Here is a 13997-nt window from a genome sequence, read left to right as displayed (position 1 = left end):
TTTGAAAGATTATGTTTTTAATTTTGCGTGTCGGTGGGCGGGTAGTGGATTAGTTACTTTTGGTCCTAAATGTCACAAAATTATAAATCTTGGTATTGTGTTGATGGAACGCGGAGAAATGACAACGGAGAGGAGGTATTTAGGACCCAGGGGAAAGCCAAGCTCGGTCTGAAGAACTGAAGTCTCAGGCGCGCACACGCCTCCTACCAAAATCGCAGCCCTGTGAAACCGGGGCTCTCATTCAGAGCTTTCTAGAGAAATCTGATCCCGAACCTGGCAGAATAGGGGATTTCACCCACTCAGCTCAGCAACGAGGACACCTGCAGAAACACATTCCCAAAGCAAGGCTGAGGGACCCTGTGAAGGTATTTATTGCCTTTTTTCACCCTTCTGTATTTGCTGCGCCTCCCCACCTTTCCCCTTCTCTAGCAATGCTATGGCTGCGGCGTTTCAGCACTTCGGTGCGTGGATAGCTCCCATCTGCAATCCCTACGCACTCCATTCCTCCCGCACCCCACTCTCCACAACCTCTGTGGTCCATCCTCCTCCTCCCTGCGCTCGCTCAGCCTGCGCTTCCTTACACCATCAGCACCCCCATCTCCACCATCACCGTCATGATCTCCACCATCACCAGCGTCGTAACTACAGTCAACACAACTGTCTTGTCACTTAGACAAAGCCCGAGGTCCGCAGGGTAGAGGAAAAGAGCTCAAGTTTTCAAGCATAGGAAGGAAAGTTCAGGTGGACGACACCCCTGAAAACAAAGAGAGACGCCTGCTTGAGAGAAAGGAAAGTGAAGACAGGAGAGAGACCGGGGTAGGGGGACAGATGGGGCACTTGCCAGACACCAGCAGTTAGCCAGCTGCCTTTGAACAGATTAGGGACTGTTTAGTTCAGGAAATTAACATGGCCTGGGATATAGTGTTATTCTGGTAAAATAGATACACAAGCTCAATCCTTGGTTTTCCAATGGAGAATCACCAGGAAGCAGGGTGGGGGTGACTGATGACTCATATTCACCCACACGCCCGTTTTCTTTCCTAAGCGTTTATTGCAGAAACTCTGGGATTAAGTTTTTCGCTATTTTTTTTTCTTTTTGTAAAATGGAGACCCCAAAGGTTAAGTCTGAGGTGAAAGTGAGCATTTAAATGATGGTGACAATGATAAGCTAACAAATGTGACTTTCATTGGAAAATTCTATTTGTTCAAATGTCTCTAGTCTACTAATTTCATTTCAAATTTTATTTCATCTTAAACCTCCGTAGGAGGCAGAGAGGATAAAACCTTTGCCCATTGACCAAAGTAGTAATGATATTCAGAGCAGATGGTCTGGCTTTGTTCAACACTAGTCAAGGACTGACTCGGATTTGGAAGACAAGATTTTTGTGTGCTTTCTCAGTAATCAGGCGATAACACCATTTTCCAATAATAGTAAAGGGTAATAGAGTGCAAAAATTGAAAAGGCATTTTATATAACAGATTTCTGCCAGGCGCTGCTTTTAGAGCACTAACATTTTCTATTTCAGCTGAAGGGAAGTTAGAATATCTTTCAAATATCTTGAAGGTCCAAACGCGAGTCATGCCACCTCTTTGCTACAGCCAGGATCATCTTTTTAAAAGAACAAACATTTAAAAAAAGATTGCTTGTTTTAAATAAAATTTTTAATGGGTACCCATTTAATCAATCAAAATACAGCATTGTAGTGGATTTTATTTGCCAAATTATTTTTCATAAAATCAACATCTTAGAAATATATGGATTATATTTTCATCTGAGAATAATGTCAGGTCACATGTAATAGCCAAGTTTAAATCAAAGCACAAGAAATGTTCGTTTTAAAATTGCCCTTGTACATTTATTGTGCCTCTTTATAAAGAAAAAAGTCTGTAAAGCAAGTTTTATCTAAACCAGCTTTTTCATAATTAGAGGCATTTTCAAAATGAATAGCCACAACTAATTATCTTCTGGAAGAAGTTTTGAGGAAAAAATTCAAATATTTTTTGAATGAGTAATAAAAAGTACCATGTCAAGAGTTACTGCTACTAATGAAAAACATGAGCAGAATTCTGTCTGCCATTAACATGTACTTCTTTTGAACTCAAACCAACAAAACTAGTGAAAAATACTTGAATTTTAGAGAATAAAATTTGATCACTCACATATTGTTCTTAGTTTAATAATGTCCACAGTAAGTGAAGCCTCTCAATAAGGTTCTTAGAACTCACTTATCTGTCTGTAAGGAACAGTTCAGTTTGAGTAATTTTTAAAAGTGTACCTATTGCCATTGCTAACTGCTTTGAACCAGAAACTCAGGCCTGGAAATCCAGTGCCTGCGATGTTTCTGTTTTCCTGTGCTTAATATAATTTCCTGACACTGGGGAAATTTTGAAACAATGCTGCTTCAGTGAGATTTACAGGCATCTGTCTCAGAAGCAATGCCTGTCTCTGACTGAAATATTATGCTGAGCATATTAGTTTTTGAGTACCTCTTTCCTGGCTTCCTTTTTCTATTAAGTGCTGTTTCATATTTTTCATATTTCAATAACAGAACTTTCTCATTTTTATAATGAATTTAGTGGTAAACAGAGAATATATATTTTAGCAGCGTGGCACCATATACTTTTATAAATGTGCTCACAAAATAATGTATTCTTTCCAAATCATGAAGTATATAGCTGGAAGGTCACTTACTTCCCTAAAGAGGGAACCTGGTACTCTTCAGAACTGGTGGTGTCTGCTCTCTTTGACGGCTTTATAAAGGGACAACTTATTAGACCTGGAGACATAGGTCTATTTGTTACTTTTCTCATTCTTCAGAGCAGAGCCATCCTTAGCTAATGGATTCAGTCTTAGTTGCATCACCTCTGCTTCCTTATTACATAGTGACTCAGAGAAATCACAGCAGAATGCATTTACAAAATATGAAGTTTGACCATATGCAATTAACCCAGAAGTATCCCTCAATATCACCAAGAGAAACCTTGATTCCCATTACATCTTCTCCCCAATTTTATTTTTGAAATAATTCTTCATTTTATCCAGAGGTACTGGAATAAAGCTGTTTTAGGAGAGGGTCTACAATAGGAATTGCTACAAGTTTGCAACTCTTAACATCATCTCTGACTGATATATCTCACTAGAGAAAATTATCTTTAGTTCCAGATAAGTTATTTTTTGGCTTAAGGGAGATTTATCTTTGATTTGATTCCTCCTGGACACAGAAATCAACTGGTCACTCTCCTTCCACTAAAAAAGAAATATTCAGTTGAATATTAATCTTCACTACTCTGTTGCCTTCCACAGCCCCTTTTTCATATCATCTGTGTTCAGGTAACCCTGTTCTTCCCTTCTTCACATAGCTGTTATCACGTGACAAGGAGTAGCAGAGAAAACTTTCTGTGTGGAAATCTGATTTTCTATGAGCTCTTCATCTGAGTTCTTGGCAGCAAGAATCTTCCCATACATGGTTGAGTTTATCTACTCTTGTCTCCCAGATCTTTTTTAGCCAAATCTCCAATTTGTTGCTATCATGCAGATCATTTCTTCTCCTTAAAGTAACATATCAATTCAGTTTCTGTTATTGTTCAAACATCTTACTTATGTAAATTCTATACCTTTATGTATGACAAGTACATGCTGCATTCAGTATTTTGTAGCTTGGGAGGGAGAAGGATGCATATTTTGTGTCTGGGAATATCAACTGGGGCTCAAATCATAAGCTCTAAGAGTAAAAGGCCTCTGGTTCAATGTGTAGTCAAAATAATAATAACGTATATGAGGATTTTCTTTCCTTCCTCTCTCCCTCTTCTCTGTTTCCTGTCTTCTTCCTTTCTTTGTTGCTTGTGCTTCATATAGAAAGTATTTTAAACACATGTACAAATAGTTAGTGGGAAACTCTGGTAAGTGTGATTGTCAGTGCTTCAAAAGACATGCTGGGGGTGGGGGAGGGGGGGTTGATTCTCCTGTTGGGCAATGTATGTAACAGTACTGTCCACAGAGAGTGTGAGTTCTGACCTGAGGACAACTAACCAAACTTCTCAACCCCTTTGCTTTTTTATAAATCCTCTAGAACAATTCTTCCCAGACTCTAATATACATACAAATGGGCGGGTCCAGACAGTCTGTATTCCTAACAGACTTTTAGGTTCTGCTGATAACTGCAGATCCAAGGACACACTTTGAGAAGCAAAGATAAATAACAACTCACAAAATTTCACCTTTATGTCACTATTAATCAACAGCATTCACATTTAAACAAAAATGACTCCAAGTTCTGAAACAATAAAAACTCAGAATGCATAGCTCTTGTTCAGGAGAGTATACAAATAGCACCTTTTCTTCTGTCTCACCTGTATATACCTTGCTGTGCCTCCCTTTCACCAAGCGATTTTCTTAACTCTGATTTCTGCTACTGTTGTCATCTGATCAAATCCAGAAAGGGTCCCGGTGCCATAGATGTGTTGAGTAAAATACTAAATGGGGAGGGGCCAGTGGATTTAATATCCATCTTCATAAGAACGCTGCCTTTTTACATTCCTCTACATCTTCTTCCTCTTAAAAAAATCTATTAAGGAAACAATCTCTTTCCTTTGTGAAAAAAAGTAGTGTTCTTCTCTTTCCTCTCCATTGTCATTTGTAAGTAATACAACTAATCTGTTTAAGTTGGGACATTAACTCCCAAACAATGACTTGTTATGGTGATCATTTAATAGCATAGAAAAACTTTGCATTTTAATTTTTCATCTCTTAATAATTTAGTCTCTGTAGGTTTTTTTCCCCACACAGTAAGGTGTAAGGTAAATACAACTTCAATTAAAAATTTCTCTACCTTACACAATAAATGGCAGATAAATCCCATGCCTTACTTATTCCTTATATCTTTCCCTTTAGATCCTTCATTGTTTCGGCCAAAACATACTTTAAAAAAGGTTTGTAGATTGTTCTAGAACTTATGACACATTCCCCTGTCTGACAGGTCCACTGCATCTAAGTTCCAATCTTTTCTAATTCTGACCTGGTATCTATTTTGGGAAGAAGATCTCAGTGTCTCTACTGTGATGGAACTCATTCCAATTTACTTTTAATCTTTCTTAAGAGCAAGAGCAAATGACTGTGTCTCTGTTACTATTTTAAAGGGAGCCAAGGGAGTCTATACAATGAATATTTATGTGGCAAGGGCAAGCCCTGGACTAGGACTGAGCTAAAGGTGAAGGAAAGTTGACTCCCAGCCAGGGGCTAAATTCTGGTCACGTTATACTTTTAGATGATTAAAGGTCTCCCTTTTGTCCTTCTCTGTCCCTGGCTCTGACAGTTTATTTCTTCAAATTGGCTAATGTTTGATAGAAAGTCAGTGGATGGGGAGCCACTTTGTTATCTACAGGTCTTTCTGGCCCTTCCCCATACTTACACAGACAAGTCCTCTTAAGCCTTAATGGTCAATCTTAAATTCACCATTTGGGAAAAAGATTCCATTTTTGGTCAACACCAAAGGACGTAATCAACCAATCTTTTTGAGACTTAAATATAGGTTCCACTGGCAGTAAGGGAGCATATCATCTTTCAGGAGATGTCTCAAATAGAGTTGTATTTTAAAAAACATTTTTGCTCACTGCGATTTCAATTTTGGTCTAGATGTATCAGCAGCATCTATTTTTATTTCATTTGGTATAAAATTTCCTTTTGGTGTTCCTGGGGGAAAACATATATATTCTGTTTTTAAAAAAAGTCTAAGTGAGATTTTTTTGAAAGGTGAAGAGTAGTAAGGATTAATCTAACTCAAGCTACATTTAAAATTTAGAAATATAATTTTCATACTTGCTGATGGCTAAGGTATTCGATTACACTTTCCTATGAAGAGCTTACCACTGATATTTCATTTTTCACTTATTTTCACCTATTGTCACAGATATTCATTTTTCGTGCCACAAAATAAGTATGGATAGAGTATCACTTTATATTTGTATTAACTTAAACATTTGTATACATAAGGCATTTTTTGAATTATTAAGACCATCCAGGAATAATACATATTTAAGATATTGTTAATCAGTTATTAATGTCCTTATATTACAAACAATATTTATGCTTTACAGATTTTACCCTTCTGGTCAAGGTAAAAATATATTCTTTTTTTCTTTAAGTTTAGACAACATTCATTAAGTGATTGTTATTAGAAATGGCAAGTTGTGATGCCCTCCCTGGTGGCACAACGGGTTAGGATGCAGCACTGCAAGCCAGCGGCAGCCGCTTCAGTGCAAGTTTGATCCCAGACCCTGGAGGTGACCACATGGCGCAGCAGACCTCTCCTGTCTTATCCACTGCTCTCCTCAGCAGGGTACTTCATCAATCTGCCTGTTCTGTTTCCACTCTTCTCTCACTGCCCCTGGACCTCTGGCCTGTACCCTGGTTCTGTATGCAATAAATCGTAAAAAAAAAAATGGAAGATTGTGAGTGTGTGCCTGTTGTGTGAGTGTTTGTGAGAACAGGTAGCCAGGGTGTGTAGAGAAAGCATTTACTTCAGGATGCAGGTGATGGCCAGAACATGACCTTTGGAACATTTGGGTGTGGGTTTTGGTTCTTCCAGTTATACTTAACCTAATTAAATGTTAAATCTATCTTTTCATCTAATTCATAATACCAAGCTGATAGCATTAGGGTGGAGATCAATCTTACAATATCAAATCCCTAAGCATATAAGAAGTACTCAACAAATACTTATTTCGTTTTCCCCCAACTTTGAAGCCTAGCTGATTACCTGAATTTCAGATCTTTGATATTATTTTATTTTCCTAGAGACAGCAAAATTAAGATATCAGAAATAATATTACAATAAATGTAAAATGGAATTTCCCCATTCCAAGGTAGTTTTATCTACATTATTTCATAAGATCTTGAACATCTGCAGGAAATTATCTTTCTTCTATTATTACAGGATCATTGTAAGGATGAATAAAGATAATTGATGTAAAATGCTATAAAATACATACACACATATATATTTATAAAGACTTGACTATTATTATTATTATGCTTTTATCCCACTATATTTAAAGTGCTTTTTAAGCTAACTGAATACATGAGAATAATAGATTATAAAATAATCAAATAGATTTCATTTGAATTGCTGTAATTTCTAGGGTGAGTGTACTACCTAGACATTTTGGTTCATAAAGACTAGGGTTGTGTGTGTGTGTGTGTTTGTATGTGTGTGTGTGTGTCTGTGTGTACATGCAATATACCTTAAGACTGATTTCTTTCTGAGGAAATAAATCACTTTTTTTCTGATGGAAACAAAATGAAATGAAAATCTGGTGTCTGTAGATGCTATGATTAAAACATCACATTGTAAAAGAGACTTATCTTTCTTCCTTATATAAAACAAATGTCACAATCTAAATTTCTAGCTCATTATAAAAAGGAAGGATTAAAGTGGAAGTTAGCTTCTACCTTGGTATTTCCAAAGGATGAACAAAATACTTCTCCAAGTATTTGTAATGATCACTAAATTAACTGGAGGAATCAATTCTGAGATCATAAGAATCTGCCCAAAGTGTTCTTTTTTGGTTATCAAGCCAAGCCCATTGCAATGATCAGGTCATGCATGGACCTCTGATAGGTGTGGAAATGTATCAGTCCTTCAGCTAAATGCAGGTCTTTGGTCTGGTATTTTAATGAAAGGAAAATACATAGAGGGAGAAAAAAATTATGATAGCTGGAAAAGACAAAGAGCTAGATGTTTTTTTAAGATTTATTTATTGATTTATGCATACAGAACTGGGGTACAGGCCAGAGGTGCACAGGTGGTAAGAGGATTCACAAGAGACAAAGTGGGGACGAGAACAGGCAAATTGACAAAGTACACTGTTGAGGGGAGAGCAGCGGGCGAGACAGGAGAGGTCTGCCGTGCCATGTGGATCACCTCCGGGTCCAGGGATTGAAATCGCACTGGAGTGACTGTGGCTGGCTTTCAGTGCTGTGCTTTAACCCACCAGGAAGGGCCAAAAGCTAGATTTTTAATAGCTTTATTCCTCTTCCAGTGAAGGTATGAGAGCAGATAGTACATAAAGTATGGTATTAGGCTACCTAAGAATGTCTGTTAATCCCTTAAGTATATTTAGGTTTATGGGATGGTAAATCTGGAAAAGATTTAGAGAAGGATAATGATATAGAGGAAAGGTGACTTGCTAAATGTCACATAGTCTTAAGTAGCAAATGATGGAACTTCACCTATGCTACCCATAGCAGAAGATAAGCATAATAATAAAGAACATGAAATTGGAGAATTATGTGAGCTTAAATAGTTTCAAGTTTTGGGGAGTTTATGTAACCTCTCTATGTCTCTGTCTGTCACCTGAAAAATGGGAATAATAAATTTTATACACTTGTTCTAAGATAAAATAATATCATATACATAGATATTATTTTTGAGCATTCCCTGGCCCAAGAAAGAACTTGCCAAGCCATACCAAGCAACATATAAAAATAAAAACCCACTAGCATCTCTTAAAATCAGGACCAATGAGACACTTATACAGCCTATATAAAGTTCTGAGGAAGAACTTGGCAAGGCCACTCATAGCTTGGGGCACCACTGTTTCTGAAATGACTGCTGCAAAACAAGCTGCATGTTTGTTTCATTTTATACCCTTTGTTGTAAAATCAAAATGCTCCTCAGATTTCATTCACCTAGCAAGAACAGGTACTATGTAGGTCATCATGACCAAGAGGGGCAACACAAACTTTTGTAAAATATGGACTACCTGGATAGCATAGCATTTTTAATACCTTAAATATTATTAGCTGAAGTTCTTATTATATAAGTATCAGTCTTTGCAGATTTTGAACAAAGGATTTGCCCTCATAGAAAATATCTGCTTCATCCTAAATAGGTAACCCAGTGACCCCCAGCTTGGGTATTCGCCCCAGAAGCATTTACTATATCCTGAGTACAGAAAAAAGTTATGGATTGAGGCCAATTTATTTCAGGTATTATGAATTGGAGGTAGAGTGATGAGTGGAAATGGGTTATGAAAACTTTCCTTTTAAGCCCATAGTAATTTATCTTGGAAACATTGTGAGTTCCTTGAACAATAAAAGGAGTAACTTGTGGGCCCTTCCTGGTGGCGCAGCAGGTTAAAGCACAGCAGTGGGAAGCTGAAAGCCATTTCAGTATGAGTTCGATCCACACCCCAGAGGTGACCACATGGTGCGGCAGACCTCTCCTGACCCGTCCACTGCTCCCCTCAGCAGTGTACTTCATTCATCTGCCTGTTCTGCTCCCCTCTCTATCTCTGTGAATCCTCTTACTGCCCCTGCACCTCTGGCCTATACCCCAGTTCTATATGAATTAATATATACATCTTAAAAAAAAAAAAAAAGGAGTAACTTGTTCCTATTGTTCCTAGATGTTTTCAATCTTCTAAGAGATAAGACATTGCTATACCTTGTGCTTTAAATGCCCAGTGCTAAAGTCAAACTATAAGCATCACCAAAACTGCTTTAAGGAAGTGATGACATGAAGTACAACATACATAGGTAATTTTTCTGGGGGGGGAAATTTATGCAAATGAGAGAGGAAATTAAAATTCAGGTGCACAACCTCATTTAAGAAAAATAGTCCTGGAGGTACCCAAACATAGGACAAGCCACTTACTTGCCCACTGAAACAACATTTTGACTACTGTATTCATGTATCCTGTGTATATTTACTGAGCACCTGCTCCATGGCCGACCCTATTCTAGGCACTGGGGACAGGTGATGAATGTCACAGAGTTGCTTGTGGAACTGATGCTTTTAATGAAGACCCCATGCTGGGTTTACAAAGATGAATGAGAGCCAATCTTTTTTTGCAATAATATCAGAGTGAAGAGGGGAGTGAGTAAATTGGCAATAAAATGTTTTATGGTTGGGGCCTTTGGGACCTACCTATGGCTTGTGGCAGTCAGAGATCGTTTCCTAGAGAAAACAATCTCCAGGATGACTCCTGGTGGGAAGAGGAGTTGATCAATAGTCATTCTAGGCATTGGTCACCAAGGCCTACTGGGGTGGGAAGAAATTGCAATTGCTCATCGTGGATGCAGGAGTGAGTGGTACAACTGGAGACAGATAGGGATTAAATGATGAAGGGTCTTGGACATTATGTTAAGTATATTTTATCTTAGGATACTTGGAAGCCATTGATCAATGTCAATCAAGAAGTAATATGGGCAGATTTCAACTGTAATATATATAATAACCTGGAAAAGTCCATTCTAGTACTGATTCAAGAAAGGTTGGCAGCAAGGATGCTATAGAGAAGAGATCACAGAACAAAACAGAATAATAGAGATGTGACTTAAACAAATAAAGTGGAAAACAATGGGAAACATTATGCAAGCCATAGCTTGGAAATGGGCAGCCAGGGGAAAGGTGGAATAGAGCTGACTCCCAGGTTTCCAGCCTGGGGCAGAGCAGAGAATGAGGTCAGCCACTAAGAGATGGAGGTGGAGGAGCAAATTCAGTTTGAGGAAATAAGATTAGTTCTGTTTTGAACATATTGAGTTTGTGGTGTTTTAGAATATTAACTGGAAGTGGTCATCAGATAGCAGGATATGTTGGGTGAAGATGTGGGGAGAGCCAAGACTGAAGTTATTCGCATGTAGGTGGTCAAGTGATGGAGCAGGAAACCTGAGAAACCATAGTGAGCACAGAAGGAAAAGGTTGAGCAGGATTGACAGATAGTCAGGAAAAAGATCATTGAGTCGCAAGAAAGATGAGAGAAATATTTTTTTAAGATTTATTTATTTATTCGTACAGAACTGGAGTACTGCGGAGGGTGAGAGGATTCACCAGGGACAGACTGGGGAGCAGAACAGGCAGATAGATGAAGTACACTGCTGAGGGGAGCAAGGAGCAGGTCAGGAGAGGTCTGCCTCGCCATGTGGACAGCCTCCCGGGAAGGCGGGGATCGAACTCATGCTGAAATGGCTTTAGCTTCTCAGTGCTGTGCTTTAATCCACTGCACCAGCAGGGAGGACCGATGAGAGAAATTTTAAGGGGGATGAAGACATTAATTTAAAATACTGATAGAGAATAGATAAAAAAAAATTGTTCTTTGGGTAACACAACAGAAAGGTCATTCACTAATAGGATGACCATCTGCCTTGGTTTTCTTGGCATTATCCCAGTTACATTGTTCCAGCATTATTACTATTACCATTATTATTATTACCTCCTAGTACCTACCAGACTCTATTGGATAATTATATGATCATTTGCTCACTGGTAAAAGAGAGCAACCAAAACTAGATTTCAGTGGGTTTCTGGATGAATTGGAAGTTGCAGATACCAAACAAGGGAACTTTTTGAAGTGAGTGGTGAGATTTTTAGAGAGTGAATTGAACTACTGGGTTTGAAGTTCCTTCCAACTCTGGAATAGTTCTTAGCACTATTTTCCTTTATTATTCTAAGTCCTTAAGAATCAGTAAGAAGCAAGATTCTATTCTATTTCTGGCTTTTACATATTACAGAGCTAAATGTGATTGTCTTACAAATTATTTTATAAAGTTTTTATTAAATGTATTTCTAGATACTTATTTATCTTATAAATAAAATTATTCTCATTATTCTACTATCTTGAAAATAAGTATGTTACTTGAACAGTCCTTTGTCTTTCCCATTTACAGAATGATTTTTAAGCTTGAATGTATCTTGAGTTATTTGGGCAGACAACCAAGAGTTTTAATACCTTTTGCCTTCCCTAGGAGGGTGACAATAAAGGCAAACAATAAAATCTCTTGTAAAGATCCACACGGGAACACCAATTCTGGTTCCTGTTGAATTGGAGTACTGTGGTCAGCCCTCCCCCAGCTAGCCCATGGTTGATATGGATAGTCCAGTTTTGAGTAGCTAGTTGCCTTGAGGGTAAGGATAAGGTGAACATTAACAGTTCCTTTTTATTGTTAAGATAAAAATGGTTTCCTTTCTTAAAAAGGCAGAGGAGGGTGGATTTCAGTGAAAGATACTTCTACTTGAGAAAAGAGGCTAATGGGAAGTAATAAATTGTGCAGCAGCCATAAGTTCTCTGCCATATCTAAGCCTGTGAATAGCCGTATAAAGCATGCTATAACAGAGAAGTGTCTTCTTTACTGTCTTTTATAGTTATTAATAAAAGAGAAATCTACTACTAATCTGATGATATACTATGTTCGTTAGTCACTGTAACTACAAATTTCCCAAACATATTTCAAATAATTGCATATTATCCATACAAGTTGTCAGTGATAAAAATTATGCAGAGTGTTCAATTTCTTTTTAAAGATTTATTTATTTATTCATACAGAACTGGGGTGCCAGAAGTGCAGGGACGGTGACAGGTTTTACCAGAGACAGAGTGGGGAGAACAGGCAGACTGATGAAGTATACTGCTGACAGGAGCAGTGGGCAAGACAGGAGAGGTCTGCCACACCATGTGGGTCACCTCCAGGACCGGGGATAGAGCTCAGACTGAAGCGTCTGTGGCCAGCTTGCAGTGCTGCATCCTAACCTGTTGTGCCACCAGCGAGGTCACGAGAGTTAATTTTTAAGACAACTTCTCCTTTATTCTTTGGATACCTAATGTAATCAGACTCAGCATAAAATTCTGCTTTTATAAGTTTCAATTAATTTGCCCAGATTTTCTTTGTATCATCTGTTTTGTTTCTCTTGTGTGCATTTATTTTGCAGTTAGCAATGGCATCGGTTTTGCTTCTCTTTTGGATGGCTACTACTAAATAGATGTGAAGTTCCTGCTGCTTTCAGGAGCAGAAAGAAGACCTTCCATTTGTCTACTTCACTGCAGTTTGGTAGTAAAAAAAAAAGAAAAAAAAAAGAATTGAATGGGCCACAATTCCAGGAGATCATCAGGTGAATGGGACCAGCCTCTCTTCCCAAATATCAGAAATTAAGCAGTTGGAAAGGAGATTTGGCCAAGATGACCCATTTACAAGCTGGACTCAGTCCAGAGACTATAGAAAAAGCTCGCCTGGAACTGAATGAAAACCCAGATATCTTACATCAGGATATTCAGCAAGTCAGGGACATGATCATCACCAGGCCTGACATTGGATTTTTACGTACAGATGATGCCTTCATCCTAAGATTTCTCCGAGCCAGGAAGTTTCACCAAGCAGATGCCTTTAGACTCCTGGCTCAGTACTTCCAGTACCGCCAATTAAACCTGGACATGTTCAAAAACTTCAAGGCCGATGATCCTGGCATTAAGAGGGCTCTCATCGATGGCTTCCCTGGAGTGCTGGAAAACCGAGATCACTATGGCAGGAAGATTCTTCTACTGTTTGCAGCCAATTGGGATCAGAGTAGGTAAATGTAGATAGTGTCTTTATTTGGTTTTTCTTTTTTCAAAAACATGGTCACTGCATGTTTGGGGCTATGTGGCTTTACAGGGAGTGGACTGTCATCTGAAAAATGTATTTCACACACCCACAAAGGAAGTTTTAAGGCCAGAGGTTTATTGCCTTCAAAAGGCAATTGCAGTTTCACAGCGATATTTCAGAACAATAGAATCATAGCACTAGAATTGCAAGAGAACTTAGAAGCTATTCTCTTCATTAAGGTGGGCTGCTATTTTAATAAAATTGAAAGCTGGTCTTTTAAAAGAACCATATATTATGACTAAAATATTCTCATAGCTAATAACAACAAAAATGGGTGCAGTACAGGGTTTCTAACATAATTTCTTGGATCCTCTCCAAGACTTTAATATCTTAGATTTCTTTGAAGTGCAAGACCTTTCTATTAGAGAAATGCTGACCTTTTCTCCCTTTAAGTCCTATCAAGAACCATGAATGCAACATGTCCCAAACAGAATGCATCAGTTCCAGACAACATGCTCTCCCATCCATCCAGTTTCTCAAACCAGGAAACCGCATGGCATCCTGAACCTCCCTTTTCCTTTGCTCTTCAATTCCAATTCATTGTGAACTCCTACCCCTTTTTTCATAAAAACCTCTCTTATCT

General features: G+C 38.2%; 1 protein-coding gene across 1 annotated transcript in view; it reads left to right on the top strand.

The window, feature by feature from the left end:
* Window positions 1–200: 200 nt before the first annotated feature.
* CLVS1 (clavesin 1) overlaps window positions 201–13997 on the top strand; it is a 152374-nt gene continuing 138577 nt past the window's right edge. Inside the window, exons 1-2 of the mRNA XM_004679849.2 lie at window positions 201–365; window positions 12705–13340. Coding sequence (XP_004679906.1) covers window positions 12889–13340 — 452 coding nt within the window. The 5' untranslated portion in view covers window positions 201–365; window positions 12705–12888. The remainder of the gene's footprint in view (window positions 366–12704; window positions 13341–13997) is intronic.

The sequence above is a fragment of the Condylura cristata genome, unplaced genomic scaffold (assembly GCF_000260355.1).
Source record: "Condylura cristata isolate star-nosed mole 26May11 unplaced genomic scaffold, ConCri1.0 scaffold00009, whole genome shotgun sequence".
Classification (NCBI taxonomy): Eukaryota; Metazoa; Chordata; class Mammalia; order Eulipotyphla; family Talpidae; genus Condylura; species Condylura cristata.
The sequence above is the reverse complement of the archived record's forward strand: the minus strand, read 5'-3'. Positions and strand labels throughout refer to the sequence as shown.